Source organism: Nannobrachium achirus (assembly GCF_963921795.1).
Source record: "Nannobrachium achirus genome assembly, chromosome: 24".
Taxonomy (NCBI): Eukaryota; Metazoa; Chordata; class Actinopteri; order Myctophiformes; family Myctophidae; genus Nannobrachium; species Nannobrachium achirus.
The window spans coordinates 46,645,041-46,669,545 of NC_137831.1; the positions used below are offsets into that span (position 1 = coordinate 46,645,041).

General features: G+C 41.8%; 2 protein-coding genes across 9 annotated transcripts in view; one reads left to right on the forward strand and one right to left on the reverse strand.

Annotated features, from left to right (window-relative positions):
• Nucleotides 1-319: 319 nt before the first annotated feature.
• On the reverse strand, nucleotides 320-21,560 carry LOC308280006 (scavenger receptor cysteine-rich type 1 protein M130-like). The gene is made up of 14 exons (XM_080720246.1): nucleotides 21,405-21,560; nucleotides 15,226-15,311; nucleotides 14,995-15,102; nucleotides 11,435-11,619; nucleotides 9,517-9,722; nucleotides 9,041-9,217; nucleotides 8,547-8,701; nucleotides 8,182-8,275; nucleotides 7,132-7,437; nucleotides 5,412-5,723; nucleotides 4,769-5,074; nucleotides 3,786-4,100; nucleotides 2,733-3,035; nucleotides 320-1,155 (listed from the first exon to the last, which is right to left on the reverse strand). Exons 1-14 carry the CDS (start codon nucleotides 21,472-21,474, stop codon nucleotides 833-835), a joined length of 2,946 nt encoding a protein of 981 aa, XP_080576372.1. The 5' UTR covers nucleotides 21,475-21,560; the 3' UTR covers nucleotides 320-832.
• Nucleotides 16,975-24,505, forward strand: part of LOC308280007 (uncharacterized protein) — a 28,936-nt gene continuing 21,405 nt past the window's right edge. For all 8 annotated transcript variants that reach the window (XM_080720250.1, XM_080720247.1, XM_080720248.1 and 5 more), the window contains exon 1: nucleotides 16,975-17,092. The gene's annotated coding sequence lies outside the window, so the exon portion shown is untranslated. The remainder of the gene's footprint in view (nucleotides 17,093-24,505) is intronic.

Genomic DNA, 24,505 nt, shown 5'->3' on the forward strand with positions numbered 1-24,505 from the left:
CAATTAGAAAAAGGCTTTGATGTGTTTTATCATCAACACACGGTGATGGTAGGAGGTAGTAAATGTTTGTACACGTAGTGTAAGAGATAAGTGCGGTTAATAATAATTATATAAAATGTGTAGTGTTATTAATACTGAATATGAATACAGTATTGAATACAGTAATATTAAAAAATGTTTTTCACAAAAAATATGAAAATTATTTTTTCTTCACGTTTACTGTTTAAAACGCAGATTCTTGACCAGTCACAATAAAGATTCCAATACCTCACAATTGATTCAGAAAACAGAAAGAAAGCCAATGTCCACACTGTTCGCATAAGGTTATAATAGGAAAAAGGTGATTTATTATAAAATCATAAAATGTATGTACAATCAGACTATTATAACTATGTCTGATTCCTCAAGCAAATGATAGATAATGGGTTCTTAGGGAAATGGTATGCATAGTATCTTTATTCGTTATTCGTGAACCGACAAACAAATGAACATATTTTAAAACTGTCAAATTGTTGTACAAAATAGGTTGCTGACTACTGTACATTGTTATTCAGTTTTGCATAGCGTTTCCCCAAAAACGTATAAATCAAACAATTACCAAAAGAAAAGAAATAAAAGAAATGAAATAACAAGATCATTAAACATATGATATCTAATCTGCTCTACAAGTTGCCACGTGACATTATGTAAACTGCTTTGCCTGAGACCCGTGTCCAGTTTCGTCACGTGTGTGTGAAGAGGAGGAGAAAAGGAGAGAAGGGCTCGCTGCTAGCTGTGTTAAAACATAACTCATAACTTCTCGTGTTCATATCTGGTCCATAGGCCCTACAAATTAATATTTACCTTCACAAACAACACCAGCATCTTCACTGTGTTTACAGTTGTGATTTATAAACCCTCTATGGCTGCAGTGTGTTAGATGTGATTCACTGCCTGAACAGCCGACTTCATCCAACCAGATGTCTCCATTACCCTGTCCAAAGTATGCTCCACATGGTGCTGACAGAGCCTTTCCACAGTCTAACTGTCTACACACAACCTGAGCATCTTTCATATCCCACCCATCATGACACACCGTCCCCCAACTGTCATTATGGTACACCTCCACTCTGCCTGAACAGGAGGTTGGACCACTGACCAGCCTCACCGGAACACCTGAATGAGAAGAAAAACATTAAAACATAAACATTAGCAGCATGAAATAATTCTTCCCTCCATACATGCAGGAGTTTCATCATAACAGAGAATTGGACTGTACACCATGTATGATGAATGACATTACACTAGGACTGTACACCATGTATTGTATGATGAATCATGAAATACGCACTAATTGTATTAATAGTGTGAGACTTAAACCAATGAGGATAAACACACCTCCGTTAGAGCTAATCAACAGTAAAAACAACTCATTGCTGTTGATAAAATATGTTTTATGTAGGACAGTATAACTTGTTTTAACCATTTGGAAAGCAAGGCTGCCTTCATGACATGTGAAGCATAGCATTAATTCATGCTGAACACAGTTCTGCCTGTTATAATTATTAATTAGTGTGGTTGCCCGAAGGGCAACACACTGTAGTTTTGGGGAAACTATCTTTTCACTAGATAAACCTTTCCACTGCCATTGGAAATTGATGGAAACTAGATCTTTTAGAGTTGCTATTCACACCGCAGTCATCTTGGATCACATGACTTCCTGGGATAGCAGCCTGCATTACAAACCATTGTGAACAATGGAGCGATGGTCCCAAAATATGAGTTCTGTTAAACCAATTTCTTTTGACCAAGTCGACAATTGGGCAGATGACAACATCAACATCCCCAAAATGATTAAATAGAAGGGCTACAGTAGATTGATTACATCCATGGTAACGCTATTCAAGGTAAGTTAGGTTGCAACCTTACTGTGTACAAAGACTTGCTATCTGTGCAGTGCTTGCTCCACCATCATATTAACTATTTGTTGTTAGATTGTTCCTGATTAATATGCAAAATTCACGATACAGTAATATTAACTGGCAGAGCAAGCACTAGTCTGCACAGATAGGCTACTGTAGCAAGTCTTTGTACAGAGTAACAGTGTAACCTAACTACCATGAATATTGTGGATGTACCCTTCTATTTAATCCTTTTGGGGATGTTGATGTTGTCATCTGCCCATTTGGCGATTTGGTCAAAAGAAAATGGTTGATATTTTGGGACCATCGCTCCATTGTTCACAATGGTTTGTAATGCAGGCTGCTATCCCAGGAAGTCATGTGATCCAAGGCCACGGTGTGAATAAGGTCTATTGGAATTCAATGGGGGAGTGGTGCTAGCTCGAGGATTGGTCTGGCTAATATAGTCATGACAACCCCACTTGCAATTTCCAACTGCATCGTTCTAGTTGTTATGTATTGTACATTTTTGAAGCGGTGAAAGCCGCTTCCAATGAGTGGCTTTGTGTGTCCCACGTCCATATATGGTCATTTCAGTCCAGAATGAACAGGTTTTTTCAAAAACAAAATGTGTGTCCCATGTCCATATGGTCATTTCAGTCCAGAATGAACAGGTTTTATCAAAAACAAAATGTCTGTCACCTCATGTCCATATATGGTCATTTCAGTCCAGAATGAACAGGTTTCATCTGTCCCGTACGTCCAGAATATCAGTTTGATTTTTTCTATCCTCATAATGCATCATATCTTTTATGGCCATACATTAATAATCAATGCTAGTCTGTGTTTTACCTGAACAGGTGAGTCCAACAGTCTTGTCAGGTGAGCAGGTGTTTCTAGTTGAGTCTGAGGTTCTACAGTTCAGGAGAGCAGACTCACTGCCTTCACACTGGAACTCTTTGGTCCACATTGGAGCCTTCACTTCTCCATAGAGCGCCCCCTGGAGGACTGAAGGAGGCCCACAGCCAAGCTGCCGACAGACCACCTGTGCATCCTGCTGGTCAAAGTAAACTTCACACACTGAGAGCCACGACTGATCAGACTTCACCTCCACTCTGCCTGAACACTTACTAGTCCCATTCACCAACCTCACCCCTAGGGAGAGAGAGAGAGAGAGGGAGAGAGAGAGAGAGAGAGAGAGAGAGAGAGAGAGAGAGACCGACATAGTGAGATCAGACAGAGAGAAAGACAGACACACACACACACACACACACACACACACACACACACACACACACACACACACACACACACACACAGAGGAATAGAAGAGGCTTTAATGTATTTCATCATCAACACGCACACAGTCGCACTACACACACACGCACACTTGCAAACACACACGCACACACAGAGCATGTGGGGGGGGGGTATGTGTTTTACACATTACGCATTAAAAATACACTGATGATCGTGAAGATTTGTGCTGCCATCTCTCTCTCAACTAAGAGGTCCTTGGCCTGAAAACGTTGGATACCCCTGAGGTAGATGATCGGGAGTGGTTGAAAATAATAAAACAATTGAAAAATAAATAAAGATCATTTCTATGTGTCCCAATTAAAAAAGAAATGTTCCACGTTTAAGTGATTCTTGCAGAGAAGATGTGATATTTTCACTAATTTACCAAGTTATCCCACTTACGAATTCTGTGCTTGGCAGATTTTCTTTGAAAGGCACTCAAGCACATTATACTGTAGGTGGATTTTTGTTTCTTTATTTTGGGCTTCAAGAACACCACTGGGCAGTGTTGGGTGAATTCAGGGAGCATTCCATTCTAGTCTGCCTTACCAAGAAATGGAGGCTGAGTTTCATGTAATCATATTTCATATCTAAATGCATATTTACCTTCACAAACAACACCAGCATCTTCACTGTGATCACAGTAGTTTGTTCCAAACCCTCCATGGCTGCAGTGTGATAGATGTGATTCATAGCCTGAACAGCTGACTTCATCCAACCAGATCCTTCCATCAACCTGTCCAAAGTGTGTTCCATTTGGTACTGACAGAGCCTCTCCACAATCTAACTGTCTACACACAACCTGAGCATCTCTCATAACCCACCTTTCATTATCACACACCGTCCCCCAACTGTCTTTATAGTAGACCTCCACTCTCCCTGAACAGGAGGTTGGACCACCAACCAGCCTCACTGGAAAACCTGAATGAGAAAAAAAACATTAAAACATAAACATTAGCAGCATGAAATAATTCTTCCCTCCATACATGCAGGAGTGTCAGCATAACAGAGCATTGTACTGTACACCATGTATGATGAATCATGAAATACACACTAATTGTATTAATAGTGTGATACTTAAACCAATGAGGATAAACACACCTCCGTTGACCGTTAGAGCTAATCAACCGTAAAAACAACTCATTGCTGTTGATAAAATATGTTTTATTTAGGACAGTATAACTTGTTTTAACCATTTGGAAAGTAAGGCTGCCTTCATAGCATTAATTCATGCTGAACAGTTCTGCCTGTTATAATTATTAATTAGTGTGGTTGCCCGAAGTTTTGGGGAAACTATCTTTTCACTAGATAAACTTTCCACTCTATAAACCTTTCCGCTGCCATTGGAAATTGATGGAAACCAGATCTTTCAGAGTTGCAATTGGAATTCAATGGGGGAGTGGTGCTAGCTCGAGGATTGGTCTGGCTTGACATGACAGTTAGCTTGCTGCAGAATATAGTCATGGCAACCCCACTTGCAATTTCCAACTGCACCGTTCTAGTTGTTATGTATTGTACATTCTTTGTATCCTCACAATGCATCATATTATATGGCCATAGATTAATAATCAATGCTGTTTGTGTTTTACCTGAGCAGGTGAGTCCAACAGTCTTGTCAGGTGAGCAAGTGTTTCTAGTTGAGTCTGAGGTTCTACAGTCCAGGAGAGCAGACTCACTGCCTTTACACTGGAACTCTTTGGTCCACATTGGAGCCTTCACTTCTCCATAGAGCGCCCCCTGGAGGACTGAAGGAGGCCCACAGCCACGCTGCCTACAGACGACCTGTGCATCCTGCTGGTCAAAGTCACCTTCACACACTGAGAGCCACGACTGATCAGACTTCACCTCCACTCTGCCTGAACACTTACTAGTCCCATTCACCAACCTCACTGACTCTAGAGAGAGAGAGAGAGAGAGAGAGAGAGAGAGAGAGAGAGAGAGAGACACACACACACACACACACACACACACACGCACACGCACACGCACACACACACGCGCCCACACACACACACACACACACACACACACACACACACACACACACACACACACACACACACACATAATTCTTTAATGTGTTTGATCATCAACACGCACACGGTCGCACTACACACACGCTTACACAGAGCATGTGCGGGCGGGGGGGGGGGGGGGGGTGTTTGAGAAGATGTTTGAGAAGTTCCGTTAATTCAGTTCAGTTAATAATAATGATACCAAATAAATATTTACCTTCACAAACAACACCAACATCTTTACTGTGACCACAGTCTTCATTTCCAAACCCTCCGTGGCTGCAGTGTGTTAGATGTGATTCACTGCCTGAACAGTTGACAACATCCAACCAGATCCTAAAACCACCCTGTCCAAAGTGTGCTCCACCTGGTGCTGACAGAGCCTCTCCACAGTCTAACTGTCTGCACACAACCTGAGCATCTTTTATATCCCAGTAATCATCACACACCGTCCCCCAATAGTCTTTATAGTAGACCTCCACTCTGCCTGAACAGGAGGTTGGACCACCAACCAGCCTCACTGGAAAATCTGAATGAGAAGAAAAACATTAAAACATAAACATTAGCAGCATGAAATAATTCTTCCCTCCATACATGCAGGAGTGTCATCATTGTACTGTATACCATGTATGATGAATCATGACATACACACTAATATTTATAGTGTGATACTTTAACCAATGAGGTAAAACACACACCAGTCCTTTAGAGGTAATCAACTCTAAAATCACAACTCAACACTCAACACTCTCTCTCTCTCTCTCTCTCTCTCTCTCTCTCTCTCTCACGTGCACACACACGCACGCACGCACGCACGCACGCACACACACACACACACACACACACAGACACACACACACACAGCTCTATTATGCAAATTAGGACAAAATAACTTTTTTTTATAAAGTTTTGGAAAGCAAGGCTGCCTTCAATCTATGTGAATCATAGCGTTAACTCATGCTGGACACAGTTGTGCGTATCAATTATGACGTATTTGACCTAATGATTTTATTATCCTGTCTTGTTTTTTTTTATGTATTTCTATGGTTCACTATAAAAAGTTGAATTGAATATATATATATATATATATATATATATATATATATATATACACACACACAGTATATATGTCACCGTTTGATAGAGAAACAGTACGGTCGAGAAACGGAGCACTCGTCGTGCGGCACGGGGCGGAACAAGCGGTCGCCACAACAACGTCCTCCAGGCGGAGCCGCTCGATTGTTCACGACATTGCAAGCGGCGCGAAGGCCAGCGGACCTTGGTGCTGCTCTTCGCCCCCGAGCGCCGCAGGCGCGAGTGGCTGCGAAGAAGCCGTAGTGAATGCAATCGTTATATTTATGCCCAGGCCGTAAGGCCTGGGCAAGCCCACGATAAACACCCTGTCCAAGTGACTACAATGGAGCGCTCCCTAGCTCATAGTAAGCTAATACACTGCCGAGCTAGGCTAGTAAATAAAGAAAGAGAATCGCAAACGAGTGACGTCAGCGCCTTCACTAGTGAATGGCTGTCGTCGCCTTCTGGTGGTGATTGGTGTGTGGTGAACGACAAAACAAGCGCTCTTACAATGAACGTACTGAGTTACCCAAACGTACTGTAACATATATATATATATATATATATATATATATATATATATATAAAATATGAAATAATTTATAGGCTATGTAAGTTATTATGCCTAATGATTATTATTGCATTATGAGTTCTTATAAGTGCTTATAACTGTACTGTCAACATATGATACGCAGATTATGATGCAGTTATACTTGATGTAAAGCAATTCATAAAAGTCTATATAAAAAGTTATGATCATTCTTATGAAGCACAGATATTTATGAGCTTCAATAACAAGTATTCTTATAATGCATCATAGATATGAACTTAATCAATCCTAAAGTGTAGTGTGTGTCTTTTACCTGAGCAGGTGAGTCCAACAGTCTTATCAGGTGAGCAGGTGTTTTTAGTTGAGTCTGAGGTTCTACAGTCCAGGAGAGCAGACTCACTGCCTTCACACTGGAACTCTTTGGTCCACATTGGAGCCTTCACTTCTCCATAGAGCGCCCCCTGGAGGACTGAAGGAGGTCCACAGTCAAGCTGCCTACAGACCACCTGTGCATCCTGCTGGTCAAAGTCACCTTCACACACTGAGAGCCACGACTGATCAGACTTCACCTCCACTCTGCCTGAACACACACTAGTCCCATTCACCAACCTCACTGACCCTGGAGAGAGAGAGAGAGAGAGAGACAGAGAGAGAGAGAGAGAGAGAGAGAGAGAGAGAGAGAGAACGTCGCACTTTAACAAACTCCTCCTAGGGGGTTAATCGGATCAACTTCAGATTCGCTCAGCATACTCGAGACACCTTAACGATGAAAAATTGTGCGAATCGTGAGTTTTCGTAAAACGGCGTGACCGTGGCGAAGCGTCAAATTTCCTTAACCAAAAAGAAGTGCCCCCCCTTCACCTTAGTTGGTTTAACTTAGCCCCGCCCCCTCTTCTGATTGTCCGAAACTTTATTTGGCATTATCTCGTCAACCGTTTGTCATACAGACTTGTGGGTGCAGTAATTTGACTTGTTTCAGAGTCCATCACCTTAATTGGTTTAACTTAGCCCCGCCCCCTCTTTTGGCCGACACTTTATTTGGGTTTATCTCGTCAACCGTTTGTCGTACAGACTTGTGGGTGGAGTAATTTGACTTGTTTCAGAGTCCTTCAGCTTAATTGGTTCAGCTTAGCCCCGTCCCTCTTCTGATTGGCTGCTGCCCCTTGTGACGTGGGTAGAGATGCGAGGGCCCGGTCATCACTGCTTGCAGCTTTAATAATATTTGCAATTACAATAGGGACCTCACACTGTGTGTGCTCGGGCCCTAATAAACATTGCGATTACAATAGGGTCCTCACACCACTGTGGTGCTCGGGCCCTAATAAAGCATGAATATAGAAGTCATTGTTCAGTCTCTACTCACAGCAGTCAGCAGGTTCATCTGACCGGTCCCCACAGTCATCTACTGAGTCACATTTCCATGACAATGGAATACACTTGTAGTTCTGACAAACAAACTGAAGGGGGAGACATAGGATTGTGCTTAGAATCAGTTATGCATCAAAAGCAGACATGAGCCATAGAGCTATATTTTCGTCCATGCCTTATCCCTAAATTTCTTTTTTTCCCCCTTTTTTGTACTATTTTGAAAAACATTTACAAATACTTCAAATAGCCAATCTACATCAACACATTGTGAGCTTGTAGATCAACTATATGAAATATCTAAAAAAAAAATCGAAATAGTAAAAACAATTGTTAAACGTTTAGGGATAAGGCATGTATCACCTGGCTGGCAGTGCAGCTGGACATGCACTGCTTGTCGTCAGCTGACCAGTAGGAGTAGAAGTCGGTGGGACAGGAACACTTGTAGCCTCCTCCAGGTGAGAGCAGACACAGGTGACTGCAGCCTCCATTGTTGCTCTGGCATGGATGACCAGACACTGCAGGGTGGAGAAAACATGCACACATGGAATGAATATGAGAACACACACCTATATGTTTCTACACAGCTTTAGAAACCTGTAGGACCCAAAGAACAACTACGTGGCAAAGTATTCATAGTGAAAATAGCTGTTCTATAAGTTTTGTGTTGTGAACTTGTAGATCAGCTATTTTAAATACTTTTTCGTAGGTAAAATAGATGATAGGCTCAATAAAATAAAAATTACCAGGATAGTGATGCCAGGTTATGACAGATGAAATGACTTTTCATTACAGATGAAATGATACAATAATGTAGAGGAATACTGAGAGTGGTGTATACAGTAGGAGGTACAGACCCTCAGGTTGTCTATAGGGATGGTAGATGAGGAGGTCTAATGGATAGTTCAGGTTTCTGATGACTGTGGTCTTGTTGGTTCCATGAGTCTTGTTGGCTCTGTAGATGGAGCCTCTGTCGTTCCAGTAGATGTGATCCTCAAACACAGTGATACGAAAGATGTTGTCCTGACTCACAACTATGGACACACAAAACCAAAATAGTCTCAATGTTATAAAATAAACCAACTAAGTATTATAAATAATATTATAACACTAGTCAAATGAATAATTATAACAATAGCAAATGGGTAAATGCTGTCCTCACAGCTGTGTGTGTGTGTGTGTGTGTGTGTGTGTGTGTGCGTGTGCGTGTGCGTGTGTGTGTGTGTGTGTGTGTGTGTGTGTGTGTGTGTGTGTGTGTGCACACGTGCGTGCGTGTGTGTGTGTGTGTGTGTGTGTGTGTGTGTGTGTGTGTGTGTGTGTGTGTGTGTGTTACCTATGTGTCTGTTGGTTCCATCCAGGTTGGCAAACTCAATGTGTTTCTCCTTGTTGGTCCAGTAGATGTGATCGTTGATGTAGTCTAACGTCAGGCCGTAGGGCTTGGAGATCTTATCTTTCACGATGACCGTCCTGTTAAAGCCGTCCATCCCCATCCTCTCTATGTGGGGGTTGTTGTCACTTATGTCTGACCAGTACAAGTATCTGTCAGGGAGACACTGTGTCACTTACAGACCAGTACGTTGAACGCGGGGGAACGGCGTTCCCACACTTCTCTAACCCCCCCAAAAATAATTTAGGGGTAAAAGTGCTTTTTGTTTTACATTTAAAGACAACAAATTTGTAACAACAGCATAATATTGCGTTGTGCGACGGTCGTGAACTCGTTTTGTCAATGCGCAGCTACAGTGAATGCTTTATAAGGACTACATAGAATGTAGAGGAAGAGGCGTTCCACGCACACTTGTCAACTGTAATATGCTCAGCTCATCCCATGCAGCCTGGCAGAATGCGAGCATGGCAGGGACGTGCAGGGCCCCTGATTCAGCTCGGGAAAAAGAGTTGTAGAGGCCCTATAGAGAGAGATCTCTCTCTATAGCGCTGCTGCTACTCAAAGATTTGCCATTTCAGATCATGACAAGTGACAAACCAATGGGCCAATTACACAAGTTATATTTCGTCATTGTCGGGTGGAAACCTTGTATGTCCAAATTTCTTTTTAAATGATTTAAACTAGTGAAAACAGCCGATCTACAAGCGTTGTGTGCTTGTAGATCTGCTGTTTTCAATACTTTTCTGAGACAGCCTTGTATGATGAAGCAGGGCTTTGCTTTGCAAAAAAAAAAGAAAAAGTACAAATTTGAAACTTGGAGATACGAGTTTTCTGTCCGACAGTGACGATTTACTTTGTTGGCCGGCCAGCCCCCAAAATGGAACGAAGGCCGACATTTTATTTTATTTTATTTTCCTAATGGCCGTCCTGGACCGGCCGGGAATGAACCGGCCGTTCGGGAGTTGTCCCGCTTTTCCCAATGGCCAGCACGTCCCTGGAGCATGGCTTTAGTTTGATGAACCTAATAATAACATCACTCCGTTTGTGACTGCATACAGAACGTGTGTCGGCTCTAATGTTCATCAGACTGCATGGACCTCCGCTCCGGCTCTGGAAACCAGAGCCCTGTAAGGACTTGGTTTGCGAGCGCATCTCGCCACTGAAAGCACTCAAACCAGAGTGGCACACACCCTGTTGTGTATATAACCCAGACCCACCCTGGGAGTTGTTATTACTAAACAGGGGAACTTACTCCAATCTTTTTGGTTAATTTCTTAATTAATGTGCTATCCAAAACATGCGTTTACCACTTTCACTGTCTGTTATATAATGCATTAATGTTGATTGAATATTGTCCACATTGTTTACATTTCTTCTATCCAAATGAAAAGCACAAAGTAACATCATTTGAGACAAAATGATTAAATATTGAATATATTTGCACCCTTGTCATTTACTTTTAGCCTATGGATACAATTAGACAGAGAAACACCGAAAACGTCGCTCGCATGCGCATTGGCGCGCGTGCATGTGCGTGCGTGGGGCGTCCCCCCACTTCCACATTTAGCACTACAACACTGCTGACCAGTACAAGTATCTGTCCAGGAGACACTGTGTCAGGGTCACTGTTCACAACTAATCACACATACATTGACTACAATACAGTTTTACTGAGGTTAGGGTTAAGGTTAGGTTTAGGTGTATCTCCGTCCCCCAGAATTTCGACACCTCGGCGCAGCCAATCACAAGCTTCGGTCTGCCTTAACCCAGTTGCCTTTTTGATACACTCGGACTGAACGACCTGCAAAAAACACTGTCCCACATCCACAGTGTGAGATTGATGATGTCACCACAGTGCTCTTACCCGTAGCGTACATCCACAGCCATGGAGCGTGGATCGTCCAGACCAGTGTTGACCAGGACTGTTCTGTACAACCCGTTTAGTTTGGACACCTCTATGGTCTTCCTGTCACTGTAACACCAGTACAGGTTTCCTGCCACCCAATCAACAGCCAGACCGAATGGTTCTCTGATCGTGTTGTGAAGGACCTGTCAATCAACCAGACACTCTGATTATCATCAACTTATTATGCTTTTTTTTTCCAAAGTGAGGACGCTGTGGGGAGGGAGAGGAGGGGTAAGAAAATGGAGAAATGATAAAAAAGAATGGGAAGTTGTGGGTGAGGAAACAAAATATTAGCAGATCTACAAGCTCTACAAGCTCACAGCATGTTGATATTTGTGTGTAGCTTGAAGATCTGCTATTTTCAAATGGTTAATGTAAATGGGTAAACTTGGTGTAAAGTCGTCACTTTTGGGGGGGCTTGTTTTCATAGACCTAGTCCAGGGGTGGGCTAGAGCTCTTCACGGGGGCCCCGACCCCGAAATTACCCGAGGACCCGAGAGACCCGTACCGGGTTCGGTCAGTGTTTTATCATAGTCACTCGGAGCGGCCACATTTCCCTCGGAACACCTCGGAACACGGGACTGTAATCATCATGTGTATAACCCGAGAGAGGAGTTCTGTTTAATTCTGTTTAACCTGTGCCCTGTGCAGTGTTTAGGCTGTCCTAGGATCAGATTCAGGTCAGTTATTAGCCGCGAGGCAGTGACATGAAGAATGGCTGTGTAACTGTGAGATGATAATGCTGGTCTAATATCAGATTTACAGCGGGGGTAAAAAGAGCTTGGTGCGTGCGTAATGCATGCGTGTGCGTGATGCGTAGCTTCTCCTGCCATCAGGCTGATGAGAAAGTACAAGTTAAACCATGACAAACAAACCGAAAATTAGTTACCTCTGTAGATAGTAAATAGCCTAAAAGTAAAAGGCTGATGTTACGATTTAATAATAGATTCCTTGGCAGCCTTCTTCTGCCTGTCAATCAGTTAACAGTGCATGCCGCACGACTGCTGTGAATGAGGGATCTCGCCATCTCGGTACATGAAAAAGGGGTTTAATAATGATTAAATGGACGGGTCTCTCGGAATCTCCGAAATAAAAGGATTTTGGGATAACATGTCACGGGTTAGGGTCGGGTTAGGGTCTGTAAAAAGCGTCGGAACGGGACGGAATCGGACGAGACCGTTACGGGGCCACTCGGGTTTGGTTTTGTAATTTGATTATTATTTCGGAACAGGTCGGAATCGGACGAAATTTGACGGTCCATTTAGATTTCGACCCGTGAAGAGCTCTAGGGTGGGCAACTTTGATGATGGAGAGGGCCACTACATTTTCACACTCACTCCAGAGGCCACAATGCATATACATAGCAAAAATAGCCGATCTACAAGCTCAAAACACGTCAGATTTGCTATTTTTGAATTGGAATCCTGAAAAGTTTTTTTTCTTCTTCTTAAAAAAATCAAATGCATTTATATGTTCTTATGTTAACGTTATGAACTTTAAATACCAATACATTGGACATGAAAAATACAAATGTAATACTAATTATTTAGCTACTAATATAGACTGAAGTAATTAAAGCGGGTAATTTTTTCCATGTTTGGAATTGTAACAGCTGAAATCAACAATATATCAGTACTCCAACAACCTGCGGGCCGCATTAAGTGAAGTTGGGGGCCGCATTTGGCCCCCGGGCCGGCAGTTGCCCATGTATGACCTAGTCACTGGTTTCGCTTGCAAAATCTGGCAACACACTGATTACAGCTGCAGCCTGCTAGCTAGAAGCAAGAGGAGAAGACACCGGTGACGCGTTGGTGACCACGCCTATCCGCCATGATGACACTTTGGGTGGCGGAACTGGCACCGGAAGTTCGGTGAATAACATTAGCGTCTATGAGCTTCGGCTGGGACAGCTCATGAACAAAAAATAATTCTGAACGATAGAGACCTTTGTTGTATAATCGCTCAAGGAATATAATAAAAGACATATCACAGGTATTTTTACAATCACTTGCTATTCGATGTGCACAGTACATAATGTTATTGAGGCACCTAAACAGCGACAAGTATAGTTTCTGTCACTGAGCTATCGCGAGATTTGGATTCCAGACAGGGAAGGGTGGAGAGTCTCACGATACTATCTTGTTCAGAAACGTAAAGTGTGCTCTTTAGATGCCTCTATAATGTTATACAGTGTACTCACTGAAAAGCAACACAGCACAATGTTTTCTTTTATATTCCTGAGCTGAGTGTTTTATAAAGGTCTCTATCTTTCAGAATTATTTTTTGTTCATGAGCTGCCCCAGCCGGCGCTCATATACTCCAATGTTATTCACCGAACCTCCGGTGCCAGTTTTGCCAAGAGTGTCATGGCGGATGGCCATGGAGCCTAAAATGACGTCGGTGTCCATTCCTTCTTTGATCTTCCTTGCCTGCTAGGAGGAAGTGAAGACATGTTGAATGAAGCAGCAGAAAAAGGCAAATGGGCCGTCCTGTAAAGGCCCTTAAGGTGAATATACCGGAATATACCGGTTATTTGAAAAAAACATTTTTTTTAAAAACCTTTTATTAAAGGGATATTCCACTTTCAACAGGGAAACACCTTTTCTCCCCACACACACCCATTGTGATTTCAAACTTCATTTTAACCATGATAGATTAATTAAAAACACAAATATTGTTTTCATAATACCATCCTAATACGTGAACAGGCTGTGTTTTTTCGATAACTTTTTTCATTTATTTTTAATAATTATTTGGGAAAAATTAAAAAATTAAATACAAATAAAGTTATCCGTGTTTTTAATGAATCTATCATGGTTAAAATTAAGTTTGAAGTTACAATGGGTGTGTGTGGGGAGAGGCCCTGGACCTGGAGGGCCTGGTAACATTTACATCAAATATCTAAATATTGAATCAAGCAAATTTAAAACTGTTCAGGGTGTTCATAAAAGTTTTTTTGAAAGTGAAATATCCCTTTAATAGGGATAGACAGTAGGCTGACAGGAAATGGGGAGAGAGATGCAGCAAAGGTTGTCAGGATCAGGACTCAAACCCACGACACGCTGTGAGGCTACACTGAGCCTAGGTGTCTGGACCACTGTGCCAACAGCCCAGGCCTACATCTGCTATTTTCGGAAAACTACTACTACAAATATTTTTCAAATCTTATGGGGGTCCCTGCCCTTGCACAACATAAAGTTCAGATGGGGGTCCATGGCCAAATACATATTAATCTGGGGGTCCTTCACATGAATTAGTTTGAGAACCATTGTTTTAAACAGCATTATTCAGAAAGCCCAAATAAGCAAGTAGACTTTAGAAACAAGACCAAAAGAACACAAACTACCAATATTTACAATTATTTGACAGAAAAACACTGTAAGAGACTGAGCCACCATGTTCTCTTGTTTGATATTTAACACTGATATCACAAAGTATTTACATTACAAATATAAGTATTGTTCATTTGGTTTCCCTCCCCCATCATTTATCCTCATCGTTGTCATTGTCACACTGACCTGGACGTCACGGCCACTGATGTGCATGCGTCTGATGCTGGAGGGGTTCCGTTTTGTCCAGTAGATCATCTGCTGCTGATAGTCAAAGTCCAGATCCCAAGCATCGGTCTGTCACAGCACATCAGTTGTGTTAGTCTCAGACAGGAATACATTCCAGCATGTCTAAAGCAGTGTGTGTAGAATATAGTATAGGATTACATAGGATGTGTTTTTATGTCTAATGGTTTTCACCTGTTTGAGCCTTGTGGAGCTGGAGCCGTCCAAGTTGATCTTCATCAGGTTGTTGCCTGTGGCTACGATGAGGAAGGGCTCCACCTCTGGAGAAAGTGAGACATTACATTTGAGTTGGTTTACATTTTAAAATACACACACCCTGCAAAGCAAACCTATTTAATAACAATATTTCACTGTTCATGCTCTTTTTACTTTTAAAATGTTGTGATGTGTTGCCTCTCTTTGTCCAACACACTGCTGTATTTTCTGACTGACCTTTTTATTCTCTGTAAATACTAATATCACCATCATGGTCAACATCAAGACCTGCATCCCCCCCACCCATGATCAACAACAGTTTGCCTACAAGGCCAACAGATCAACTGATGACGCTGTGGCACTAGTGCTACACACAGCTCTCTCTCATTTGGAGAATCTTGAGAAAAAGCCTAATACCGGTATATACGTGAGGATGTTGTTTGTTGATTTTAGCTCTGCATTTAATTCCATCAGCCCCTGTAAATTGGTTATTAAACTGCAGATGTTAGCCAGGTATAGATCCAAATCTCTGTCTGTGGATAAAGGATTTCCTGACTAACAGGCCCCAAAAGGTCAAGCTGGGTCAGCATATGTCCTCCACTATTGTACTGAACACAGGCGTCCCCCAAGGATGTGTCCTTAGCCCAATCCTCTACTCTCTCTTCACCAGTGACTGTATTTCCCACCACGGTTCCAACACTCTAGTGACTAGTCAAATTTGCAGATGATACGACCATAGTGGGTCTGATTACAAATAATGACGAGGTGGCATACAGGGAGGAGGTCAGTGCACTGGCTGTCTGGTGTAAGGACAATGATCTGAGCCTGAACACCAAAAAAACTAAGGAGATAATCATGGATTGCAGGAAGGAGAAACCCAATCACAGCTGTCTTAGTATTGGGGGAGAGGAGGTAGAGAGGGTCTCCAGTTTTAAATTCCTCGGCGTGTATATCTCAGAGGACTTGACCTGGAGCCTCAATACCTCAAATCTGGTCAAAAAGGCCCAGAAACGCCTCTTCTTTCTGAGGAAACTGAAATGCAGTGGACTTCCACAAAACCTGCTTACGAACTTTTATCGTTCTACCATCGAGAGTATCCTGACTTATGCTTGCACAGTCTGGTACTCCAGCTGCACTGAGTCAGAGAGGAAAGATCTGCAGCGGGTGACTAAGACGGCGTAGTGGATCATTGGCTCCCCACTTCCACGCCTGAGTGACATTCACTCAAACCGTCTTCAGAATCGGGCCTCAAAGATCTATAAGGACCCCTCACATCCTGGACACCACCTGTTCCAGACTCTCCCCTCAGGTAGACTGAAGGTCAAAGGAGACATCCAGACCAAAACACATATAGGGTTAAATCTGCCTTTTATCATACCCCTTCATACCTGCTTTAGTCGATTTTTTTCATAGCTGCCCCTGTTGCTAGATTTCGGCTGCCCCTGTTGCTAGATTTCGCGGGCTCTCTCATAACTAACACAGTGGATTGTCCTTAGGCTAGCTTGTCAAACGGCTTCTGCTCTGCACCAGAGCAGAGAGAGGAGAGGCTAGTCATTTCTTGAGCTTCAAAGTTAGTATTCTTTTATTGGATTGTGTTTACACAACGTCCTGAACGAACCACACCACTGTTTTGACCTCACAGGCACCCTTACTTGTCAAACAGACCCCTCCCTCCCCCCCTTTCTAGCCTCTCCTCTCTCTGCTCTGGTGCAGAGCAGAAGCCGTTTGACAAGCTAGCCTAAGGACAATCCACTGTGTTAGTTATGAGAGAGCCTGCGAAATCTAGCAACAGGGGCAGCCGAAATCTAGCAACAGGGGCAGCTATGAAAAAAATCGACTAAAGCAGGTATGAAGGGGTATGATAAAAGGCAGATTTAACCATATATGTGTTTTGGTCTGGATGACTCCTTAGGACCAACAGGCTGTAAAACAGCTTTTTCCCAAAGGCTGTGAAAACTCTGTTGGACTCGCATGTGCGCACACATACACGCACACACACATGAACAAACTTTGTTCTCTCTGGCTCTGGTTGTGATGCCATCTGTGAACTCTGGACAAACAAAGGCAGTATTATCTGAGGTTTACTTTTATATTTTATTTTATTTTACTTACTACAAACATGCATTATGGATGTGATTTTTATTGATATTGATAGGAGACTACGGACTGAACTGACTGACTATGATGTACAGACAAATGGTTTTTATGGCGTTACATTGCTCATTCAGTGTTTTATTCATTCTATTTATTTTCTTTGTTGCTGATACTGTTGTTATGTGTGTACCAAACTACATTTTGTTGTATGTTTCATACAGTGACAAATAAACATCTTATCTTATATTATCTTATCTAATCTTATTATTTCACTGGTTCAATGTACAGTGTTGGAACAAGACATGTTGTCGTGGGGGCTGCTATGTAATGGTTTGGTCCCACATTTTGACACAAAACACTGCATCGTGACATTTGCATTGACATGGCAAAGAGAGATGTACAAGCTTGAGCTGGTGGACCCTACTTTTAGAACCACTGGTTTAAAGGAGGACGTCACCACTTTTCAACCTGTATTTATATAATAGGTCCTCACTAATGTTCATGATAAAATAGCAACACATTTTTCTACTCAGTCTGGGTCTCTTAGGAGAGTTGTGGGCGGGTCAGAAATCCACCCACCAGTGACATCATTGTTTGACACACTGACAGATTTTTTTTAAACAAAAATAGATTTGTATTATCACGAGAACAATGGGGAAATCCCGTTTTGGCGACGTAGCATTAAGGCGAAGTGTACTAATATGGGCAAATGTACGAACGCGGTCTCCTACCGCACTGATAGAGCGACTTGCAAATTTCCATTCATGCTTTTCTGCCGTGCCGATAAGGTGACATGCAAATTTCCATTCAGGCTTTTGCAGGTGAGCTCACATTTCACCATAACAAAAGGAGGCTACTCTGTTGGAAAGGCTCTGAATACTTTTAGGCTATTTTCTATTTTTGGTTTGTTTGTCATGGTTTAACTTGTATGCGAGTGCTTTCTCATCAGCCTGACAGGTGACAGCAGGAGTAGCTGCTACGCATCACGCATGCATTACGCACGCACCAAGCTCTTTTTTCCCTGCTGTAAATCTGATCTTAGACCAGCAGCATTATCATCTCACAGTTACACAGACATTCTTCATGTCGGTGCCTCGCGGCTAATAATGGACCTGAATCTGATCCTAGGTCAGCCCAGAACAATGGCTTCCATTATAACATTGCAACTTTTCAGGAACATAAAGCCTGCAGTTTCTACTAGCTTGGATTCCCCATTGATGATCACTGGTGGATGGATTTCTGACCCGCCCACAACTCTCCTATGAAAAAAAAGTGTGCTATTTTATCATGAACATTAGTGAGGACCTATCATATGAAGACAGGTTGAAAAGTGGTGAAGTCCTCCTTTAAGTAAAAGTAAAAGTAGCAATACCACAATATAAATACTTTGTTACAGTCCTGTATTAAAACTGAATTCATGAAGAATTGGCATCACTATTTGCAGTGCCAAAGTCAAAGACACAACTGTCCTATCTTTATTGACAATCCATATGCATATGACTTCAGGTGTGTCTGTGTGATAACAACTATGCCAGGGGTTTTCAAAGTGGGTGACGGGGCACCCTGGGGTGACACCAGTCCAGGGGTGCCGCGAGATCATTTGATAATATTTGGAATTTATTTGGACACTTTATATGATTTAGTATAATTTTAAACTTGAAGTACAAAGTTATGTTCAGTCAGTTCTAACCAAAATTATCTCAACGTTTTCCTCGCAACATAATAACTAAAATATTGTCACTTTCGGGCAGAAACCTTGTATCTCCAAGTTGTGTATGTCTTTTGCCCTGCTTCATCATACAAGACCGTCGCACAAAACTAGTGAAAACAGCCGATCTATTATTTTATAGATGATGAATACAAAACGAACGGTTTTGGACACAAGGTTTCCACCCGACAAAAACGATATGCTATAAATATAAGGTGCTCGGAGTGAAAATTATAAAGTAGGGGTGCCTCGGATTAAAACAATATTTATGGGGTGCCCTGAGACAAAAAAGTTTGGGAACCCCTGAACTATGCCACACTTCACTGAAGCATGTGATTATTGACTCTATTTCTTTCCTCTGGAACATCGTGACCTTTACACGTATTTACATAAGACATTTGCATATGCGCAAAACATTTTTGTATTTACACATGACCATGTTTTTTTCATGAGTTTGTATGTTGAGGTCATGGTCTACTCTGGACTACTGTATGACTTACAATGAAATGTCCTCAATGAAATTAGTACCTTTATCAGGTTAAATGGCATGACATTGAAGTGGAATTCATTTCAATAAATTGTCTTCCCACCATGCAACCTTGGCAAGAAACATCCATAAGAAACAGAAGAAAAACGTTTGAGTCTGATGTGTTTTTGTCAGCATTTGATTGCCGTGAAACTTTGCATACACACTCTCAGTAGGAAAAACCTCCACCCTAAATGGAAGCACTATAACAGGCCACTTCACGTTCGGGCCTTTAACCATTGAACTGTAGGTCGTACAATCAAAATCCCTGGATCATGATTCATGACGCAACTCACACACATCGGTACATAATATCTCTGGAGTCATGTGATCAAGATGTATCAGTCAGCTTTTTTCAGATTCCATTCCAATTGGCTATTATTGCCTTCCAAATGTTGCAGGCCCATGTGCAGGGTAGGCAACCCGCCCTGGTGGGACTCTGAGGAGCTCACCTTTCTACTTAAAAGCCCCTTTTCCACTGGCCCAACACCACACCACTCCACTCCACACCACACCGCCCACTTGTGCCAGGTTTTCCACTACAAGGACCTGGGTAGAGTGGTGTGAAAGTGGTACTAAATGTGGTACTAAAAAGTATCCAATCTAGAGTAGGTCTGAGCTAGGCCAAACAGGGCCAAACATTTCATAATGACTGATCACTCACTGACTTTTAATTTAGACCACCAGGATATAGTTGTAATACATGATAGTAGATTCACTATTATAATCTATTATAGTGTATTAAAATTATCATAGTAATACATTCATACTTTATAGTGTGTTATATTCACAGTTATAACCCATTATAGTGTATTATAATTTAGGATAGTTGTAATACAAATTTATATTGTATTATAATCATAGTTAAAAGGGTCAATTGGTTTTTTTTACCGATAGGGGTACTTTTGTGGAAAATGTAGATATTTTTATGTGGTGTGGTGTGGTGTGGTGTGGTGTGGTGTGGTGCTAAAGCTGCAGTCAAAAAGGGGCTTTATTGGTAGTATGATTGTCTCTGCCAGGCCAAAGGCCGTGGCGCCATCAAGGCTTTCCAACATAAACTTTAGTTGACTTAGTTTGACTAAGATTGTATGATATTTAGTTAACTAGGGCTGTAGACCAAAACATTTCAAATGACTGAATTCAAATTGTAACCAAAACTAAATCTTCATTTGCTGTTAAAATTGACATTGATCAGTACAAAGAAAGAAAAAAAAAAAGAGAAAAACATAATATCCAATCTCCTCCGTAAATGAGAATGTTCTTACTAGGGGTGTAACAATACAATTTAATAGCGATTTGATACATATCACAATACATAGTTGACAATACGATACATGGACGATATTGGTTAATTCATGGCGATACGATACGATTCGATTTAATTATAATATAGTAACTATTTAGCAAAGAAATTAAATCTGTGTGAAAGGTGTGGATAGTGCAGGTTTTTAAGGGAAACATGTATTATTATGGATATAAATAAGTAAACACAGTGATTATCTGCCAAATACATGGACATTGTATATTGACAAACCTGCACCTTGACATGGACCCAGAGATTACACACATTTATCGATAAACCAGTGTAGCTATATGGAAAGGAAAAGTAATGAAACCCCTCCTTTTAATTTTTCTTCTTAAAAATGCTAAATACAATGCACAAGTAGGTAGTATCGATACAATCGATTCTTTACACTGCCGATTCAATACGATACACAATAAAACGATACGATTCGATTTTAGCTGTTTTAATTTCGATATACTTCGATGTTTTAAGTTAAAAACGATATTTCGATACAGTTACTATATCGTTACACCCCTAGTTCTTACCTTCAGCTTTCACTAAGTTCAGAGTATGTGTCCATAAGAATAGCAGACAGCTTTGCGTTATCAAATGCATCTTGTTTCTTCAGTGAACAACACTTTAGAACATTCAAAGGCTAATGTGCAGTGGGATTTGTTTCACTCTGGTAATCATTGGCAGTAATCCATTGAGCAAACAAAACAGTTTGTGCTTTTCCAAAAAGCTACAGCACCCTTTCAAAGTTCAATAAAAAGACACAATACAGCTGGGAGCAGCATATACTGTATAGGCATAGACATTTTTATACCTCAAGCTTCTTCAACAGTTTGATAAGATAACAATTAAATTAAATTAATTTAAGATCGAAAGGCGGAATAGTAGTATAATCTTATATAATAGGGATAAGTAAGGAATAAAAACAGCTATGCACACTTGCACAGCTAACTACCAACAGTCGGACGAAGTAGGCCTTACATATTCTGATGCACTTGAACACATCATCATCAGTGATGAACCTGGGTTCATCGGGTGTATTTGGGTCTTTCTACCTCAGACAACCTCGATCACCCAGGCGACCCCGCCACAGTTGATCAGACTGCAGCCTATATATCAAACTAAAGGCCCTCTTAAGCTAGCCTTACACCTAACAACTTTGGTAAGATTGTGGACAGATTTGGGAAAGATTTCTTAAAGACTACCCCTTACACTATAAGATTTGAAAAAGACTCCCCAAAGACTGTAGGATGATTTTTCAAAGATTTCAGTTGTTAGATGTGTATGCCTCTTTAAGATTTTGTAAAGACTGGTTCAAGTTTCCCTTTTATTTGCTGAAATATGCCTATTATATAGCCTTGTGTTCCTAAATAAATTATAATATTATTATAAAGCATTAGGCTAACCATAAATGAAAATAGCCGATCTACAAGCTCAGTCACAGCGCGTCGCATCACAGTATTGCAGTATTGATACTTTTACTTGATTACTTTTTCCATCACTACAGTGCACACACACACACCGAGCTCCGCCGAGCTCCGCCCTCTGTGCCTCTCCTCTCTAGTTCTCTCCTCTCAGTCTAGCCGGCGCAGATCGATCCTATCAACTATTATCAACGTTGAATGTTTGGAATAATGGAAACGCGGAGAAATAACTATAAAGGGCTGTCTTAGTAGCCGCACCAACAACGACCAGGCTGGCAGCTCAGGTAGCGTCTTTTGGGGAATGAATGGCTTGGCTTTTGGCTTGTTCTGTTTTGGTTGTAGGCTAGGCTACGTCATTGTATTCATCACCCCCGATTTGTGAAAATATTAAACCAGTTTGATATTCTCGTAACAGAATCTGGCTCTCAAGTTGGGGTAAAAATCGAGTCGGACCACTACCTCACATTTAACGATTGAGTAACGACTGAGTCACGGGAGCGCGCCGCGACTAGCCTCGATTTTATTACGATTGAGAAATCTTTTCAAAGTTGTTAGATGTAAGAGGGCCTTTACATCGAACAACTTTGGAAAGATTTTGGACAGATTTGGAAAGATTTCTAAAAGACTACCCTCTCACTATAAGATTTGAAAAAGACTCCCCAAAGATTTAATGAAGATTTTTAAAAGGTTTCAGTTGTTAGATGTGAGATGCCTCTAAAGATTTTGTAAAGACTGGTACAAGATTCCCTTTTGTTTGCTGAAATAGGCCTACTATAGCCATGCCCTTGTGTTCATATTCCTCTCTGACTAGCTCCCCCCCCCCCCCCCCCCCCCCCCCCCACACACACACACACACAGAGAGAGAGAGAGAGAGTGGTATAAAGTAGCTAAGTACATTTACTTAGTTGAGGTACAATTGAGGTAATTTACTTTATTTGAGTATTACTAGTGCAGATATAAATTATAATATTATAATAATATAAGTTGCCAGAGTACATTTTGCACATAATAGTAACTAGAATTTCTCCGTCACATTTACTGTACATTATAACCCATCCTAACTAATAAATGGTCAGGTGAATACGACAAGTTCCAGGATACTCCAGAATGCATCTGTTTACTGTGTTGCAGAGAGTGCACAAGACGTTATGCACCTCCGCTGCCACAATGACTTTGAATTGTTTGAAATATCTATACTTTGTGAACATCCAAATTCTAGCCTGGCTGGAACCAGACGAATGTGAATTTTCCCTCCATGCAGTGATATTGCCTGGCCATGCAAGGCTACTGTTAATGTAGTGCAAGGGTCCGGGACCCCTAGAGGGTCCACAGAGTTACTACATGGACATGCACGGGACAGACAAAACTAACCAATCACAGCGCAGAGATGCACGGGACAGGTACGGGACACACAAAGCCACACCTTGGAAGCGGCTTTCACCGCTTCAAAAAGAAAGCAAAAATAGCAGATCTACAAGCTCACAACGCCTCGCCCTGAGAGGCGTTGTGAGCTTTTAGATCGGCTATTTTCCGCAAAGAGATTTGGTGTCGAGGGGATTTGGGATTGTGCTGTCAAACAATGAAATTATATGGAATCTCTGAACAGGTTGTGGGGCTTCATCTCTCTCTCAAATAAGGGGTCCTTGGCCTGAAAATGTTGAAGACCCCTGCGCTAGTGACGTCTCATACTGCATACGGACATAAGGACCTACACACAAAGCCAGGTGTAGGAGCAGTTAGCACCGCTCAAGAAATCACACCGGTGTGAAGTGAGTGGTGGTGCTGATGATATTGATGATGATAGACCCACATGACGTCACACGTACAGTTGAAAAAAAAAAACACACATGGTCATACACACACAGCCACGCACTGGAGCAGTCAGCACCGCTCGAGAAATATATCTGAATGAGGGGAGGGGGGTGGGGGGGGGGGGGAGGGAGGGAGGGGCATTCTGGGCCCTATACACAAATCTGTGAGACAGACATCTGACAGAATTTGACTAGCCTGGACTGGCAGATTTATCTGGTTCCAGGCTACATTAACAGGAGATACAGTATACAGGATAGGCTCCTGTCCTGGCCTACAGGGGCGTCACAAGGGGGGGGAGTGGGGCTGAGTTATCAGGATCCAAGTTGGAGGGGACTGTTGTGCCCTATTGTTGAGAAATGTATACACAGATGCACACACGCACGCACACACACACACAC